The sequence below is a fragment of the Triturus cristatus genome, chromosome 10, assembly GCF_964204655.1.
Source record: "Triturus cristatus chromosome 10, aTriCri1.1, whole genome shotgun sequence".
In the NCBI taxonomy this organism is placed as follows: Eukaryota; Metazoa; Chordata; class Amphibia; order Caudata; family Salamandridae; genus Triturus; species Triturus cristatus.
In genome coordinates this window covers 210,441,559-210,454,727 of record NC_140593.1, presented here as the reverse complement: position 1 = coordinate 210,454,727, position 13,169 = coordinate 210,441,559, and the positions used below count along the sequence as shown (strand labels likewise).

General features: G+C 43.1%; 1 protein-coding gene across 6 annotated transcripts in view; it reads right to left on the bottom strand.

Moving 5' to 3' along the window:
• NEBL (nebulette) overlaps positions 1–13,169 on the bottom strand; it is a 678,034-nt gene that overhangs the window by 29,366 nt on the left and 635,499 nt on the right. For 4 of the 6 annotated variants that reach the window (XM_085630819.1, XM_085630816.1, XM_085630817.1 and 1 more), the window contains 2 exons: positions 3,103–3,195; positions 813–956 (listed from right to left, as the gene is read on the bottom strand). The exons of the other annotated variants lie outside the window; for them this stretch is intronic. In XM_085630819.1, coding sequence (XP_085486945.1) covers positions 813–956; positions 3,103–3,195 — 237 coding nt within the window. The remainder of the gene's footprint in view (positions 1–812; positions 957–3,102; positions 3,196–13,169) is intronic. 6 annotated transcript variants of the gene reach the window in all.

Below are 13,169 nucleotides of genomic sequence, written 5' to 3'. Positions count from 1 at the left end.
TTGTGGGGTTCGCGTTGGCCTCTGCGCTGGGTCAGGGTGCATCCATGTTGCAATGCACTTTGGATTCTTTCTGGTGTTTTGTTTTTGTCGCTTTTATAGTGCATTTTTCCGCCAGAAGCGCGGGATTTGCTGGCCTTTCACTGGTTTTCGTGGCTTTTTGTATCGTGATTGGCCTCATCACAGCTTTTTTGGCATACGTGTTTCGCATTTTTGCGGCGCGGCATTGATTTTTGCGTGGCCATTTGAAGCGTTATCTGGTGACTATCGCATGGTACCGCCACGTTGTGAATATTTGGTTAACACGGCATAATTTTCCCGCGATAGGCTGCGATGTTGAGAGTTGCGTTAAGCTACTCTTGCGGTAGTCATCACACGTTCTTGAGAATATACCCCCATGTTGTGTGAGAAGCGCCGGGACACTCTTTTTGAGTAGCCGTGCGCTATAGAAATGAATAAATAACATAACATAACATAACATAACATAACATAACAAGCATACTGCTGAAAACTGCACAAAATTTCATAACGCACAATTTTGGAAAATGTTTTTCGTATTATGAGCATCTACAGATTTCAAATATTATATTTTAGCTGAGGCCCAATTTCTTGTTATATCTTTAATCAAATTCGTACAAGTATAAATTGGCATTGCATCAGTACAATGTATGTGACAAGATGTTGGAAGTTTTCTGCAAAATGTCAAGACTGACTTAAGGTATTGTGCAATTAGTAAGGATGAAGATAGCTGTGCTCTCCTTATACTCTTAGTGACATCACACTGGGCTTCGTTAGTAGAAAACAGTCAGTGATACCTCCTCCAAAAGATCGTTTTGTTCCCTCACTGTAGTAGGAACAAGTAGGGTTCATCTCTGAAAACTCCGACGTGTCATCCCCCACGCTTAATTCAGCTACACTGGAGGAGTTCCGCTGCTGTTTGTTAAAGCGATTTGCTTTCTCTAAAATAGTAATAAAAGTTATACGAACCGCCATATGGAAACCAGTCATGGGCTTAAAAATCAACAGGCAAAAAACACAACATATAGAGATAAATTAAAATAAGGGCTGCCCTAAAGTGTAGGCATAGCAAGTTAGAATCTGGTGTTATCAACATGCTCTATGTAATAATATATAAAAAAAATAGGGTTTTCATATTAGAGGGGTTTGGGAAGATTGCTTCATGTTCAAATTAAACTACATTCAACAGTAGTCTACTCAGGAATTCATGCGAGGTGACATTTCTACTCCACTAGCTTATCGAAAAAGAGTCGAATTATTTGCACTATTGTGACAAATATTTAAATTCAATGAAAGTGAACCAGTATAAAGTGCTCTGTCTAACAGATTACATTAATTTAGCAAACTCTTTATTAAAACAATTGGCTCATGTGGATAGTAAACTCTTGAATCTTTTAAGAAGAGTCTCATCGGGGAAGACTATCAACATATAGCTGAGGTTTGAATATTTCGTGACTAACTAGCATGTTTTCAAAACCATGTATTAACAATTTAACTTTTATAGAAGTAATTTGGATACTGACTATGATGTACAGGTCTGCAGGTATGTAAACAAAAAAATTTAGCTTCCAGCACAAAAACGAATTACGGCGGCCAGGGACATTGCTTGAAAAGTTTTGGAAACACAATTACATTTATGACATGAATTTCAAAATATTTGTCACATGTGACCCAACCCCTAAAGGGTCAAAGGGAGTGGGAGCGAGTTTGCCCAGAGGGCAAGGGACCAATGTTTGTGCTATCCCTTCAAAATACTGTTTGCACTAGAAAAATGAACAGGCCATTCTGCTATCAGTCCCACCTATTGTGGCTTTTTCTCACCTTACAGTGTAGGTCCGCCTTCACCGAGGAATTGTTCTGGTACTCAAACGTTCCAAAATTTTGGACCAGCACAATTGTGTGCAAAAAATGAACAGGCTGGCCTCACACACCTCCTAGGTGTCAGGCCTCATAATTGGCCATCCCATGTTCACTAAAGAATCCTCTAATGGCGAACAAGCTCATGTTAGGGCTATAGTTCCAATATTAGTAGGAAACAAAGGTGAAAAAGAAAGGAAGGAAACAATAGGGGAAGTTCAACATAAAAATTCCCTACCGCCTGCCAGTCACTTATTTTAAATTTCTATTAATTGGTGGCCCTATGAGGGGTCCAGGATTTCCCTTGGACAAGGGAAAAGGCACCGCTGGGAGGAGGACAGGGATACACGTTAGGTATCCAGTGAGGGAGTACCTTGACGAAGGTGTGACTACATGACTCCCTCCCCCACCCCTCAATGAGGTACAATACTTAAACATTAAGGATAAAAGGACCCGATTTGGACCACGTGTCAAGCGGGTATTGTATGCATGAAAATTGTACGCATTGTGTAGGGAAGCACCATTGAGATATGTTGGGTTCATCATGGTCCTAAAGAAAGCCCTGGACCCCTTATGGGGCCATGACAGGGCTGAAACATGTCGACATGATTAAGTGGACAGCTAGCACCATAACAGGGTTATTATTGTCCTATATTTCATGTTTTTAACTATCCCTCCACCACCAATGAATACAATTTTTAAAAAGTGACTGACAGGCAGTACGAATTTTTATTTTGAACCTCCCTACCCCCTCTTTTTCTCCTTTCTTTCTTTTTCACCTTAGTTTTCTACTAGCAATGGAACTATAGCCCTAACATGGGCTTGTTCGCCATTAGAGGATTCTTTGGCAAACGTGGGATGGCAAATGATAAAGCCTGGCACCTGGGAAGTGTGTGAGGCTATCTTGTTAATTTTTTGCACACAATTGTGCTGGTCCAAAATATTGGAACGTTTAAGTAGCCAGAACAATTCCTCGGTGAAGGCGCACCGACACGGTAACGTGAGAAAAAGCCACAATAGGTGGGACTGATAACAGAAGGGTCCGTTCATTTTTCTAGTGCAAATACATTTCAAAATAACAGGAGATGCTACTTCTTCTGTGTATGAAATACGCTTATAATAACGTTGCCTGTCATCCATTTTCGAAATGCATTTGGTGCCAAGTGTTAATATACGCATGCAAGAAGTGATCAAGATGTGACCATTCACACAAATCGTGTGCAGGAATACCCGTAATTGTATGGAGACTTCTAGACTGAATATTGTCTTCCAGAGGGTCGATGTCAAATATGGAGCCAGGATCAGTGCGCCACACTTTAAGGTCTTTCAGCAAAAGAAAGATTAAGGATATTGGTTCAAAATATTTGGAATTCGAATTCAACCGAGAACATACCAACACAGTACAACAAACAGACAAATACCAAACTAAGAGAGGTTACTTGGTAATCTATAGCGTTAAAGGTCATTCAGCTCTGTAGGCCCCTTCTATTTATTTTTTGCAGTATGACACTGCACTCTGTGTAACTTTCTCATTGTTTCACTTTAAATTTACAGTTTGAAAAAATGTGTCCCTTTATCATAACTAAAACCAGTATGTACAGGTCTGAAGCAAACAAATGTACTTCATTTATTGGTATTAAAATGCATAATTCACAGCAGAAGTACGCCTGGGAATTAAAAGATTTCTTTAAGTGTTTCTTTGAACTGATTTCCAGTAGTAACTCAATTTATTTGCTTCTTTTCCACACATTATCTAATAGCAACACAGCATTTGTCACTGTAGCATCTTATTGAATTAGTCATCAAGTTCGAAAGAGGAGAAATGAAATCTGTTTTAGGCTGACTGACAGAGAACAACATGTGAAATGAACAGCGGTTGCTCACGTTGACTCTTAAAAGTGGCTCAATCAAAGTGCAGGACTACTGAAAAAAAAGTTTCAAAACGGTATCCCTTCTGGTGAGAAGGGCCTTTCACTTTAAGATGCCCGTTAAGAATGGAATAATGACATTAATCTTTAGAGGGACATTACTAAACAGAAACACCAGAAGAGGGAGGATGGACATATCTGTGCCACATGTCCTATAACTGTCAAAGGAAGTACTGACCATTTATTCAACAGGCTTTGTATTCTTATCAGCATAGCCGTGTAATTTAATGTAAACAGTTGATCTATTGATTTAGAGATGAAAATACCCAAATATCGTATGGGGGCTGACTTAGATGCTTGTTTTTGCAGAATGGGTGGTAAAAAAGAGTTATCATTGATACTTAATATGATGATTTCTGTTTTATTTTGATTAATTTTATACCCCCCTATAGATTCAAAGCTAGTGAACTCGGCTAAAAGCCGCTCTAAATTTGATTTATCAGGAAGCAGATAAAGAATGATATCGTCCGTGAAGAGTTTCAATTTCTCCATCCCCTCTATGGGCGCTCTAATTTCGGGATTTTCACGAATTCTAATTGCCAACGGCTCAATAAAAAAAGTAAATAAAAGGGGGGACAGCCCTGCCTGGTCCCCCGCCTGATCAATACTGTCCCAATCTGCTCGGAATTCACAACTATTCTGGCTTCAGCCCCCTGATATATATTCCTTAGCATGTGTATGATTGAAAGCGGAAATCCAAATTTATTTAGCCCAGTAAATAATGCCTCCCAATTTACAAAGGTCAAAAGCCTTCTCGGCGTCGACCATCATAAACATTGATGGGATTTTATTACAGGTGAAATAGTCAAGGGCTTGAATTAAAAACCCAGTATTTGATGACATGAAGGGGCCAGCTACAAAGCCAGATTGATCACTATGAACTAACTCTTGAGCGGCTGGTGTAAAGCGCTGTGCCCATATTTTCATCAGAATTTTATAGTCAACGTTGAGCAAACTAATAGGACGGTAGGAATTCACGTCCTTTGGGTTTTTACCCTTCTTGACAAAGCTGACAATCACGGACTCTTTAAAACTTGATGGAATATCGGAGCCGTTTTTAATAACATTGAACAGCTTTGTCAGGAAGGGAGTCAATTCATTTGAAAATATTTTATAGAGTTCAGCAGGAAAGCCATCGGCCCCACACGCCTTTGCTCCTGCAATAGATTGTATTGCTTGCGAGACCTCCAGTTCCGTAATCTGTTGACCCATATGCTCAACTCGAAATTCTGAAAGCAAAGTAACTCCCTCAAAATATTTAATTATCTGCTCCTGCGGTAGCTCATAGTTTGTGGCATATAGCTTCAGATAATGCTCGTTAAAACCTTATCTATTCCTTCCTTTTCGCCCGTTATATTCCCGGTTTGAGGATCAATAATTTCAGACACCAGTGCCGCTTCCTGCTTAAATTTCGTCGCCCCGGCTAACAGTTTGCCTACCATCTGGCTCTCCTCATACACCCTCTGTTGGAAGGTTTTAGTGCTATTGATCTCTTCCATTAGAAAAAATTCCCGAAGGGATTGTTTGGCCTTCTCGAGCAAACACTCCACATTAGTTGAACCTTGCAGACTATTTCGAAGCTGAAGAGCACTTTCTAGAGCCCGCTGGAGTTTATCAATTTTATCCCGGCGTAATTTATTCTGGGCTGCCGAATAGGCTATCAGCTGACCTCGCAATGTTACTTTAAATGCTCCCCAGACTGCGAAAACCCCTGCAGACTCCCGATTACGACTAAAAAACTCAGAAATCCAAATCCTCATACTCGCAAGCCAAATGGAATCTTGCGTAAGGCGTTGATCCATTTGCCACCTAGAACGAGAAGTTGTTTGTTTGATGATTTCAACCTCTAATTTAATAAAAGAGTGGTCAGAAAAAGAGTTTGCCCTTATTTCTGAACCAAGACATTTCATTGACTGGGATACCAGAAAAAAATCTATCCGGGAAGCGGAGCGAAATTGACGAGAATAACAAGTGTATTTATGATGAGAGGGATACATATGTCGCCAAGGGTCGTGAAGATGATGCTCCATTTTAAGGGCTTCGAGCATCTTCTTAGTACGGGGTTTTAGCTCTTTTTTATTTATGTTGAAAGTATCTTTTTTAATATCTTGGATAAAATTAAAATCACCTCCTTGATTATTTTCCCTGGGACTCCCCTTTTTAAGTCCGCTATTTCTATTATCTGGAAATCTCATCTACTACCGGTCCATAATAATTTATGAAATTTAATATAGTACCACTTAGTTTAGCCACAATCCAAATCCATCTCCCTTGTTGGTCTCTCTCAATTTGGCCAAACTCCCAAGGGAGGCTATTCAAAGAAATTGATTCTCTATTCAGGAATTCTAAATGGGCAAAGAAGGCTCCCAGGGTGAAACTTGAAGTGCTACAACTGGAGGTAGATAAAGGGGGGCTAGCACTTCCAAAAATCCGCACTTACTACGAAGCTGCGATCCTCGATATAGTAGCTCGTTTATTGGATTTTAATAATTTAGAATATCATTTCTTTCTAGATAGAATGGTTCAGGAGGCAGGTGTACAACTCCCTACTTTCTTAAAAATTATTAAATTGCCAAAAAACAGAAGATATAAGACATTACGTGATCTATCATCCAGACTTCAATTACTATTTAAACAGCATTCTTCTCCAGGCTGGGCTTATTTAAGGCTGCAGGAATGCAAGACTTTAGGTCTATTACTTCATCCCTCTCGAATTTCGAAGTGGAGGGAGATTGGTATTGAGGAATTGGGTCATCTCTATACGAATAACAAGGTGATCTCGTGGCAGGAGGTCTAAATCAAGCTTATAGAACAAACTATACCCAATTTCCTCGACTACTTGCAGGTCATCAATTTTCTGAAAAAGGACAATTTTCCCTCCCCTTCTGCGACGATGAATTTGGCCTCCCTGCTCTATAAAACCAAAGTTAAAGGCATAGGAAAATGGTACACTCTGCTCCGGAAAGATAGTGAGATCCCTATCCTACATATGTTTTTGAGCAAGGTTGAGCGGGAAACAGGGTGTGCCTTGTCCTGTCAAGAATGGCAACTTCAAGCCCGGCTCGGCCATAAGGCTTTGAGAGCGGCTAATTTTAAACGGATGGCTTTTTTAAATAGATGGCTAGCCTACTATACCCCGAAGACTTTGAGTAAACGATATCCAGATGTGGAAGATAGATGCTTTCGTTGTCAGGCTGAGGAGGAAGGAAATTGGCTTCACATCTTCTACACCTGTCCTAAACTTAATGAATTCTGGGGAAACATCTTTATAGCTATAAGCCAGGCCATCCAAAAGCCGGTAGATCCCGAAGTTGAAATTGCCTTATTCGGAATCTCCAGAGTTAAACCAGGACTGACCAAATATGAAGAAGCATATGTAATGATCTGTTCTTTGATGGCACGTTCATTAATTCTTCAAAACTGGAGGTCGCTAGAGATTCCCTCTTTTATGAAATGGGTCAATAAAATGAAGCGGACAAGGGGTTTTGAGGAAGCGTATGCTAGGAGGGCGGGAGCAATAAATACATTTGTAAAGATCTGGCAGTTATTCGACAATGGTACTATGCACACTTTTTAAGTAGACTCTTCCCAGCATATAATATTTTAAAATACTAATTCACTTTAGTTAAAGAACTTCCAGGTGTTGGATTAGCATGAAAGAGGGCTTAATGTTTCGTGATAATGCAGCTATGGACGTTATGTTCTATGAATTGATTTAATATTGAGTTAGTAATATGCAGCAAATTCTGTTTTAAAATTCATATGTATTGCATTGCGACATTTTTGTAGCAACATTAGACTTTATGTTAAAACATTTTTTAACTCTCTACATGCATTTTTTGTACCTTTTTTTTCTTTTTTTCTCTTCTTCTCTCTCTTTCTCTTTCTTTCTAGTTATAGTAGTGTAGTACATCAATTTTTTATGGTTTTAGGTGCTACATTATAAGGATTATGATTGATTTGTATATGGAGAATTTTTCCTGATTGTTTGTTGTTGTTACTATCCCTGTTCTGCTCAATAAAAAAAAGTGAAAACAAAAAAAGAAGGGAATAATGACAAGGTCGAAATCAGCGACTCTTAGGGGCATATGTACAAGCCCCTATCACCACGGGAAAGTCACTTTTTGTGACGTTCCCGTGGCGATAGGGGCTTTGCTTTATGTACAAGGCAGCGTTAAGCCACCTAAAGTAGCTTAACGCTGCCTTGTACATAAGGCACCCTTTCATGCTTTGTTTAGCATGAAAGGGGCGTGCAGTGGGTGTTGTGGTGGGCGTTCCACCGCAACACCCATTGTATTTGATGCTCCCCCTATGTACAAGGGTGGCGTACATAGGAAGCAGCGCCAAAATTAAGACCAGGAAAACCCTGGTCTTAAGGTGGCAAAACGAGGAGAAATGCAGTATTTCTCCTCGTTTTTGCTTTTTCTATGTGTACTGCCTTGTGCAGCACACATGGAAAAAGCAAAATGCCATGGTTTGTTTATGTACAGGAAGGTGCCCCTTCCTTTACATAAACAAACCTTTTTAAAAATGCCATTTAGAAACTTTCATGTGTGCTGCACGAAGCAGCAAACATGAAAGTTACAAAATGGCCTTTTAGGATTGTTTCTGTGCAGGAAGGGACACCTTCCTACACATAAACAATCCTACCCTGCACACATTCACCCTTGCACTCTGGTGCAAGGGTGCCTGCGATGGCGCTAAGTTTCAGTGCCATCGCAGGGGGAAACTCAAGGCTGCACCACATTCTTGTAAATATGGTGCAGCCTTGCGTTTCTGAAGTGGCAGAGAGTGTCGCTAAGCCCAGGAGGCTAATGACACGCTCCGCCACTTCGTCATACATATGGCCCTTAGATTCCAGGTAGCTACTGTGAACCACCATAGTATTGATGATATATATATCAAAAAAACTTTATTAACTTTTCAGTGGATGATAACAAACAATAACACATTGCCCATAGGAACGAGAATTATCTTCATTACATATGACACATCAATATGCAAGGGAGCACAAGAATTCCTGCTTCCTATAGCGATAAGAAAATTGCAAATATATCTTCAGTATGGTATGTTTATAGAAAAGTCCACGTATAATAATGGCAATAGCGTGAGATAGGCCCAAATGTTGGTGATCTGGTGGATTGGGGCAGGCCAGGAGTAGACTGTAGGGATGGATAGAAAGAGGTATGACTTCAGTTTCAGCCATCCGCCTGCAGAGTAAGTAAATAATCTTGGAGGGGTTCCCATATACTCTTGGGTCTGGGGGAGGGGGTCTGCAACTGTGCGTAGTCTTCGCTAATTTTATCTCAATTAATCATGTTTTTCAGCTAGGCAGAGTCTATGAGAAAGTGTCCACTACTCCAATGGAAATCTAGTTCCCGTTTTGCGAGTAGGAACGCAATGGAAGTGAACTTATTGACATTCTTGGAGACATCATGGGTGTATCCCAGAAGTGTCACTAAATGGGTGGGCACAATCGTAACTTCTGTAATAGTAGAGACTAGGGAGAATATGGTGATGCAGCAGTGTCCTATAAAAGGGCATGTCCAGGTTACGTGTGCAAAATCAGTGTCTATGGCAAGGCATTTATGGTACTGGGACAAGCGTATGGAATCAAACTGCGCTAGTTCTTTGGGTGTGTTGAAAGCTCGATGTAGAAATTTAAAATGTAGATGTTTGTGTTTGTGATTGATAGATATCAGCTTTGTTTGAGAACAGCAGTACCAAACTTTGTCAGAGAGTGGATGTCCCAGATCATTTCCACAGCCTACCCATGTGTGCTTGGAGGATTCAGGTTTCATGGATAAACAGGTTTGGTATAACCGAAAGGCCAACCATTATCCATCAGTTTCGGAATAAATAAGTGTTAATGGAGGGAAGTTGTCGGGAACTAAAGAATACAAAGGTTGGGATCATAAACTATAAACTATTGTGAAATCTCCGGGGGACAAAGTGTTCCATATAAGAGGCGTTTTGAAAACAAGTTTCATCAGCGTGTGTTAGGACATGGCCATCTGGAAAGATATCCCCCAGGGTGTGTAGGCCATGGTGTTTTAAGGTGCTTTGAACTATTTTCTCAGGTGCAAGAGAGAACCAGGGGTCATCAATCATGGACAGAGCCGGTGAATAAATGATGCCTTCTCCTAATGCATAGGGGAGTTTCCGCAATACCCAGCTGGTGGTGAGTAGCATTTGTATATCGAAAGGGTCCATGGGGATTCTCTTACGTATCATGGAGGATAATGGCAGGTCTCTAAGTTGATCTTTCTCCGATTTGAGATAGGGGACCCAAGCATCGGCTGGTGCCAACGATATGCATATTGGTATTGTGCCGCGAGATAATAGAGTTGAGGCTCTGGTATTCCGAAAAAGCAGTGTGGGTGAATGAATTTCCATTGGATGCAGGGTTTGCATCTGGGCCATATGAGCCATAACAGGAGACTGCATAAAGTGGTAAAGAAATGTTGTGCCAATGGTATGGGAATGTTAAGAAAGAGGTATAGGAAACCGGGAAGGAAAACCATTTTGAATATCACCACACATCCAGCCATGGAAAGCTGGAGTTTAATCCATCGACCTGTGTTGAGATCTTGTAAATGGTGTGACCATAATTGAGCTGAAGGAACTGATCTTTTTCCCTGTGTAGATGTACGCCTAAGTACTTGGTGGAGTCAGCGCTCCATGTTATGGGATATATTCTATGGACACTGGTTAAGTGCAGTCAGTAAGAGGGAAGAGCTTTGATTTAGCACAGTTAATGTGTAAGCCAGAGATGCCCCCAAATTGCAGAATTTCGGGAAGTAATGGCAGGAGATTATCGGAGGGGTGGCAGACGAAAAGTGATATTCAATCAATCAATCAATCAATCAATCAGGACATTTGTAAGCGCACTACTTACCCGTGAGGGTCTCAAGGTGCTGGGGGGGGGATGCTGCTACTGCTTGAATAGCCAGGTCTTGAGGAGTCTTCTGAAGGTTAGGAGGTCCTGGGTCTGCCATAGGAGGATGGGGAGGGTGTTCCAGGTTTTGGCGGCGAGGTGGGAGAACGATCTGCCACCGGAGGTCGCTCTTTGGATGTGGGGGACTGTGGCGAGGGCGAGATCGGCGAAGCGGAACGGCGGTTGGACGTGTAGAAGCTGAGTAGTCTGTTGAGGTATGCTGGTCCGGTGTCATGTAGTGCCTTGTGTGCGTGGGTGAGGAGCTTGAAGGTGATCTTGTTGACGGAGAGCCAGTGCAGGTCTCTCAGGTGTGATGTGGCTGCGGCGAGGGATGTCGAGGATCAGGCGAGCAGAGGCGTTTTGAATGCGCTGGAGTCGTTTCAGTAGTTTGGCCGAGTCTCCTGCGTAGAGGGCGTTTCCGTAGTCCAACCTGCTGCTGACGAGGGCCTGGGTGACCATTCTTCTTGTTTCGGTGGGGATCCACCTGTAGATCTTGCGGAGCATGCGGAGGGTGTTGAAGCAGGAGGACGAGACGGCGTTGACCTGCTTTGTCATGGAGAGAGTAGAGTCGAGGATGAACCCTAGGTTGCGCGCATGGTCGGTGGGTGTTGGAGCTGTTCCCAGAGCGGTCGGCCACCAGGAGTCATCCCAGGCCAAGGGGGTGGAGCCGAGGATGAGGACTTCTGTCTTATCCGAGTTTAGCTTCAGTTGGCTGTTCTTCATCAACTCAGCGACGGCTTTCATTCCTTCGTGGAGGCTGGTTTTGGCGGTGAGGGGGTCCTTGCCAATGCCATGTAGATGTTGAACAAAGTTGGGCTGAAGGATGAGCCCTGGGGTACGCCGCAGATGATCTCGGTGGCTTCGGAGCGGAAAGGGGGGAGGCGGACGCTCTGGGTTCTGCCGGAGAGGAAGGAGGTGGTCCAGTCCAGAGCCTTCTCTTGGATCCCAGCATTGTGGAGGCGTGTGCGTAGGGTGCAGTGGCAGACGGTGTCGAAGGCGGCTGACAGGTCCAGGAGGATGGGGGCCGTGGTTTCTCCATTGTTCAGCAGGGCCCTGATGTCATCGGTGGTGGCGAAGAGGGCAGTTTCGGTGCTGTGATTGCTGCGGAACCTGGACTGGGATGGGTCCAGGATGCTGTTCTCCTCGAGGTAGTGGGTCAGTTGTCTGTTGACGGTCTTCTCGGTGACTTTTGCCGGAAACGGGAGCAGGGAGATGGGCCAGAAGTTCTTGAGGTCCTTCTGTCAGAATACATGGACAATATAGACAATAAAAGGGGGGCATGCATAATTTGGAGGCCGCGATGCGTATGCCTCTCCTGGAGGTCAATCAATTAATCAATCAGAAATGGTATAAAGCATGAAAGCATGACTACTCACCCGTGAAGGTCTCAAGGTGCTGAGTGGGGGGGTGGGTGGTTCAGTCGAAGAGCCAGGTCTTGAGGTGCTTCCGGAATTGAGGCAGCAATGGTAATTGCCTGAGGTGCAGAGGCAGGGAGTTCCAAGTCTTCGCAGTCAGGTAGGAAAAGTATCTACTTCCAGCCGGGGTCACGTAGATCGATGGGGTGGTGGCCATGGCCTGTTGGGCAGAGTGGAGATGTCTGGTGGGAGTATAGCATGAGAGGAGGTGGTTGAGTTATGCAGGCCCGACGTTTTGGAAGCCTTTGTATGCGTGCGTGAGAAGCTTGATGGTGATTTTTTTGTTGACAGGTAGCCCGTGTCTCTCAGGTGGCTGGTGATGTGATTGTGGTGTGGTATGTTCAGGATGAGTCTGGCGGAGGCGTTCTGGACTGACTGCAGTTTTAGTTGAGTTTGTAGGTGGTGCCGTCATAGAGTGCATTGCTGTAGTCGAGTCTGCTGCTGTCAAGCACATGGGTGACCATTTTCCTAGACTCAGTGGGGATTAGGCATGGGCTAAAATTTTGTTCCGTTCGCAGAAATTGCGTTAATTTGACATTTTCGCATTCCGCGGAAAGCGCGAAAATGTCAAAATTTCCGCATTCCGCAGCTTGGCGATAATTTGTTTCTTGCTTGCACTGTAAAATAATACATTCTCGCGCACGCGCGATCGCCTTACCTGAATCCCTGCGTTCGCCGACAAGTTTTCTTGATCCGCTCGCGTTCTCCATGAGATGTTGTATTGTTTTTAGCCATTTGCGCTGTCTCGCGACAGTTCGCGCCCGCAGTGACGTCATGCGTCGCGCGATCACGTCTTTCTTCTCGCGATCATGCACCGTGAGACAACTGAAAACAAGATAGCCGCGCCCGCGAGCAACCACATGGGTAAGTTGGTGAGCCGCAACCATGCAGAAAATCTCGCAAACATGCGGGAATAAAACTTCTGCATCTTCGCGATATTTTCGCGTGTTTGCAACAATTTTTAACATTTTCGCGATAATTTGCAAAAGTGGATTTCGCAAATTCCGCCCACCCCTA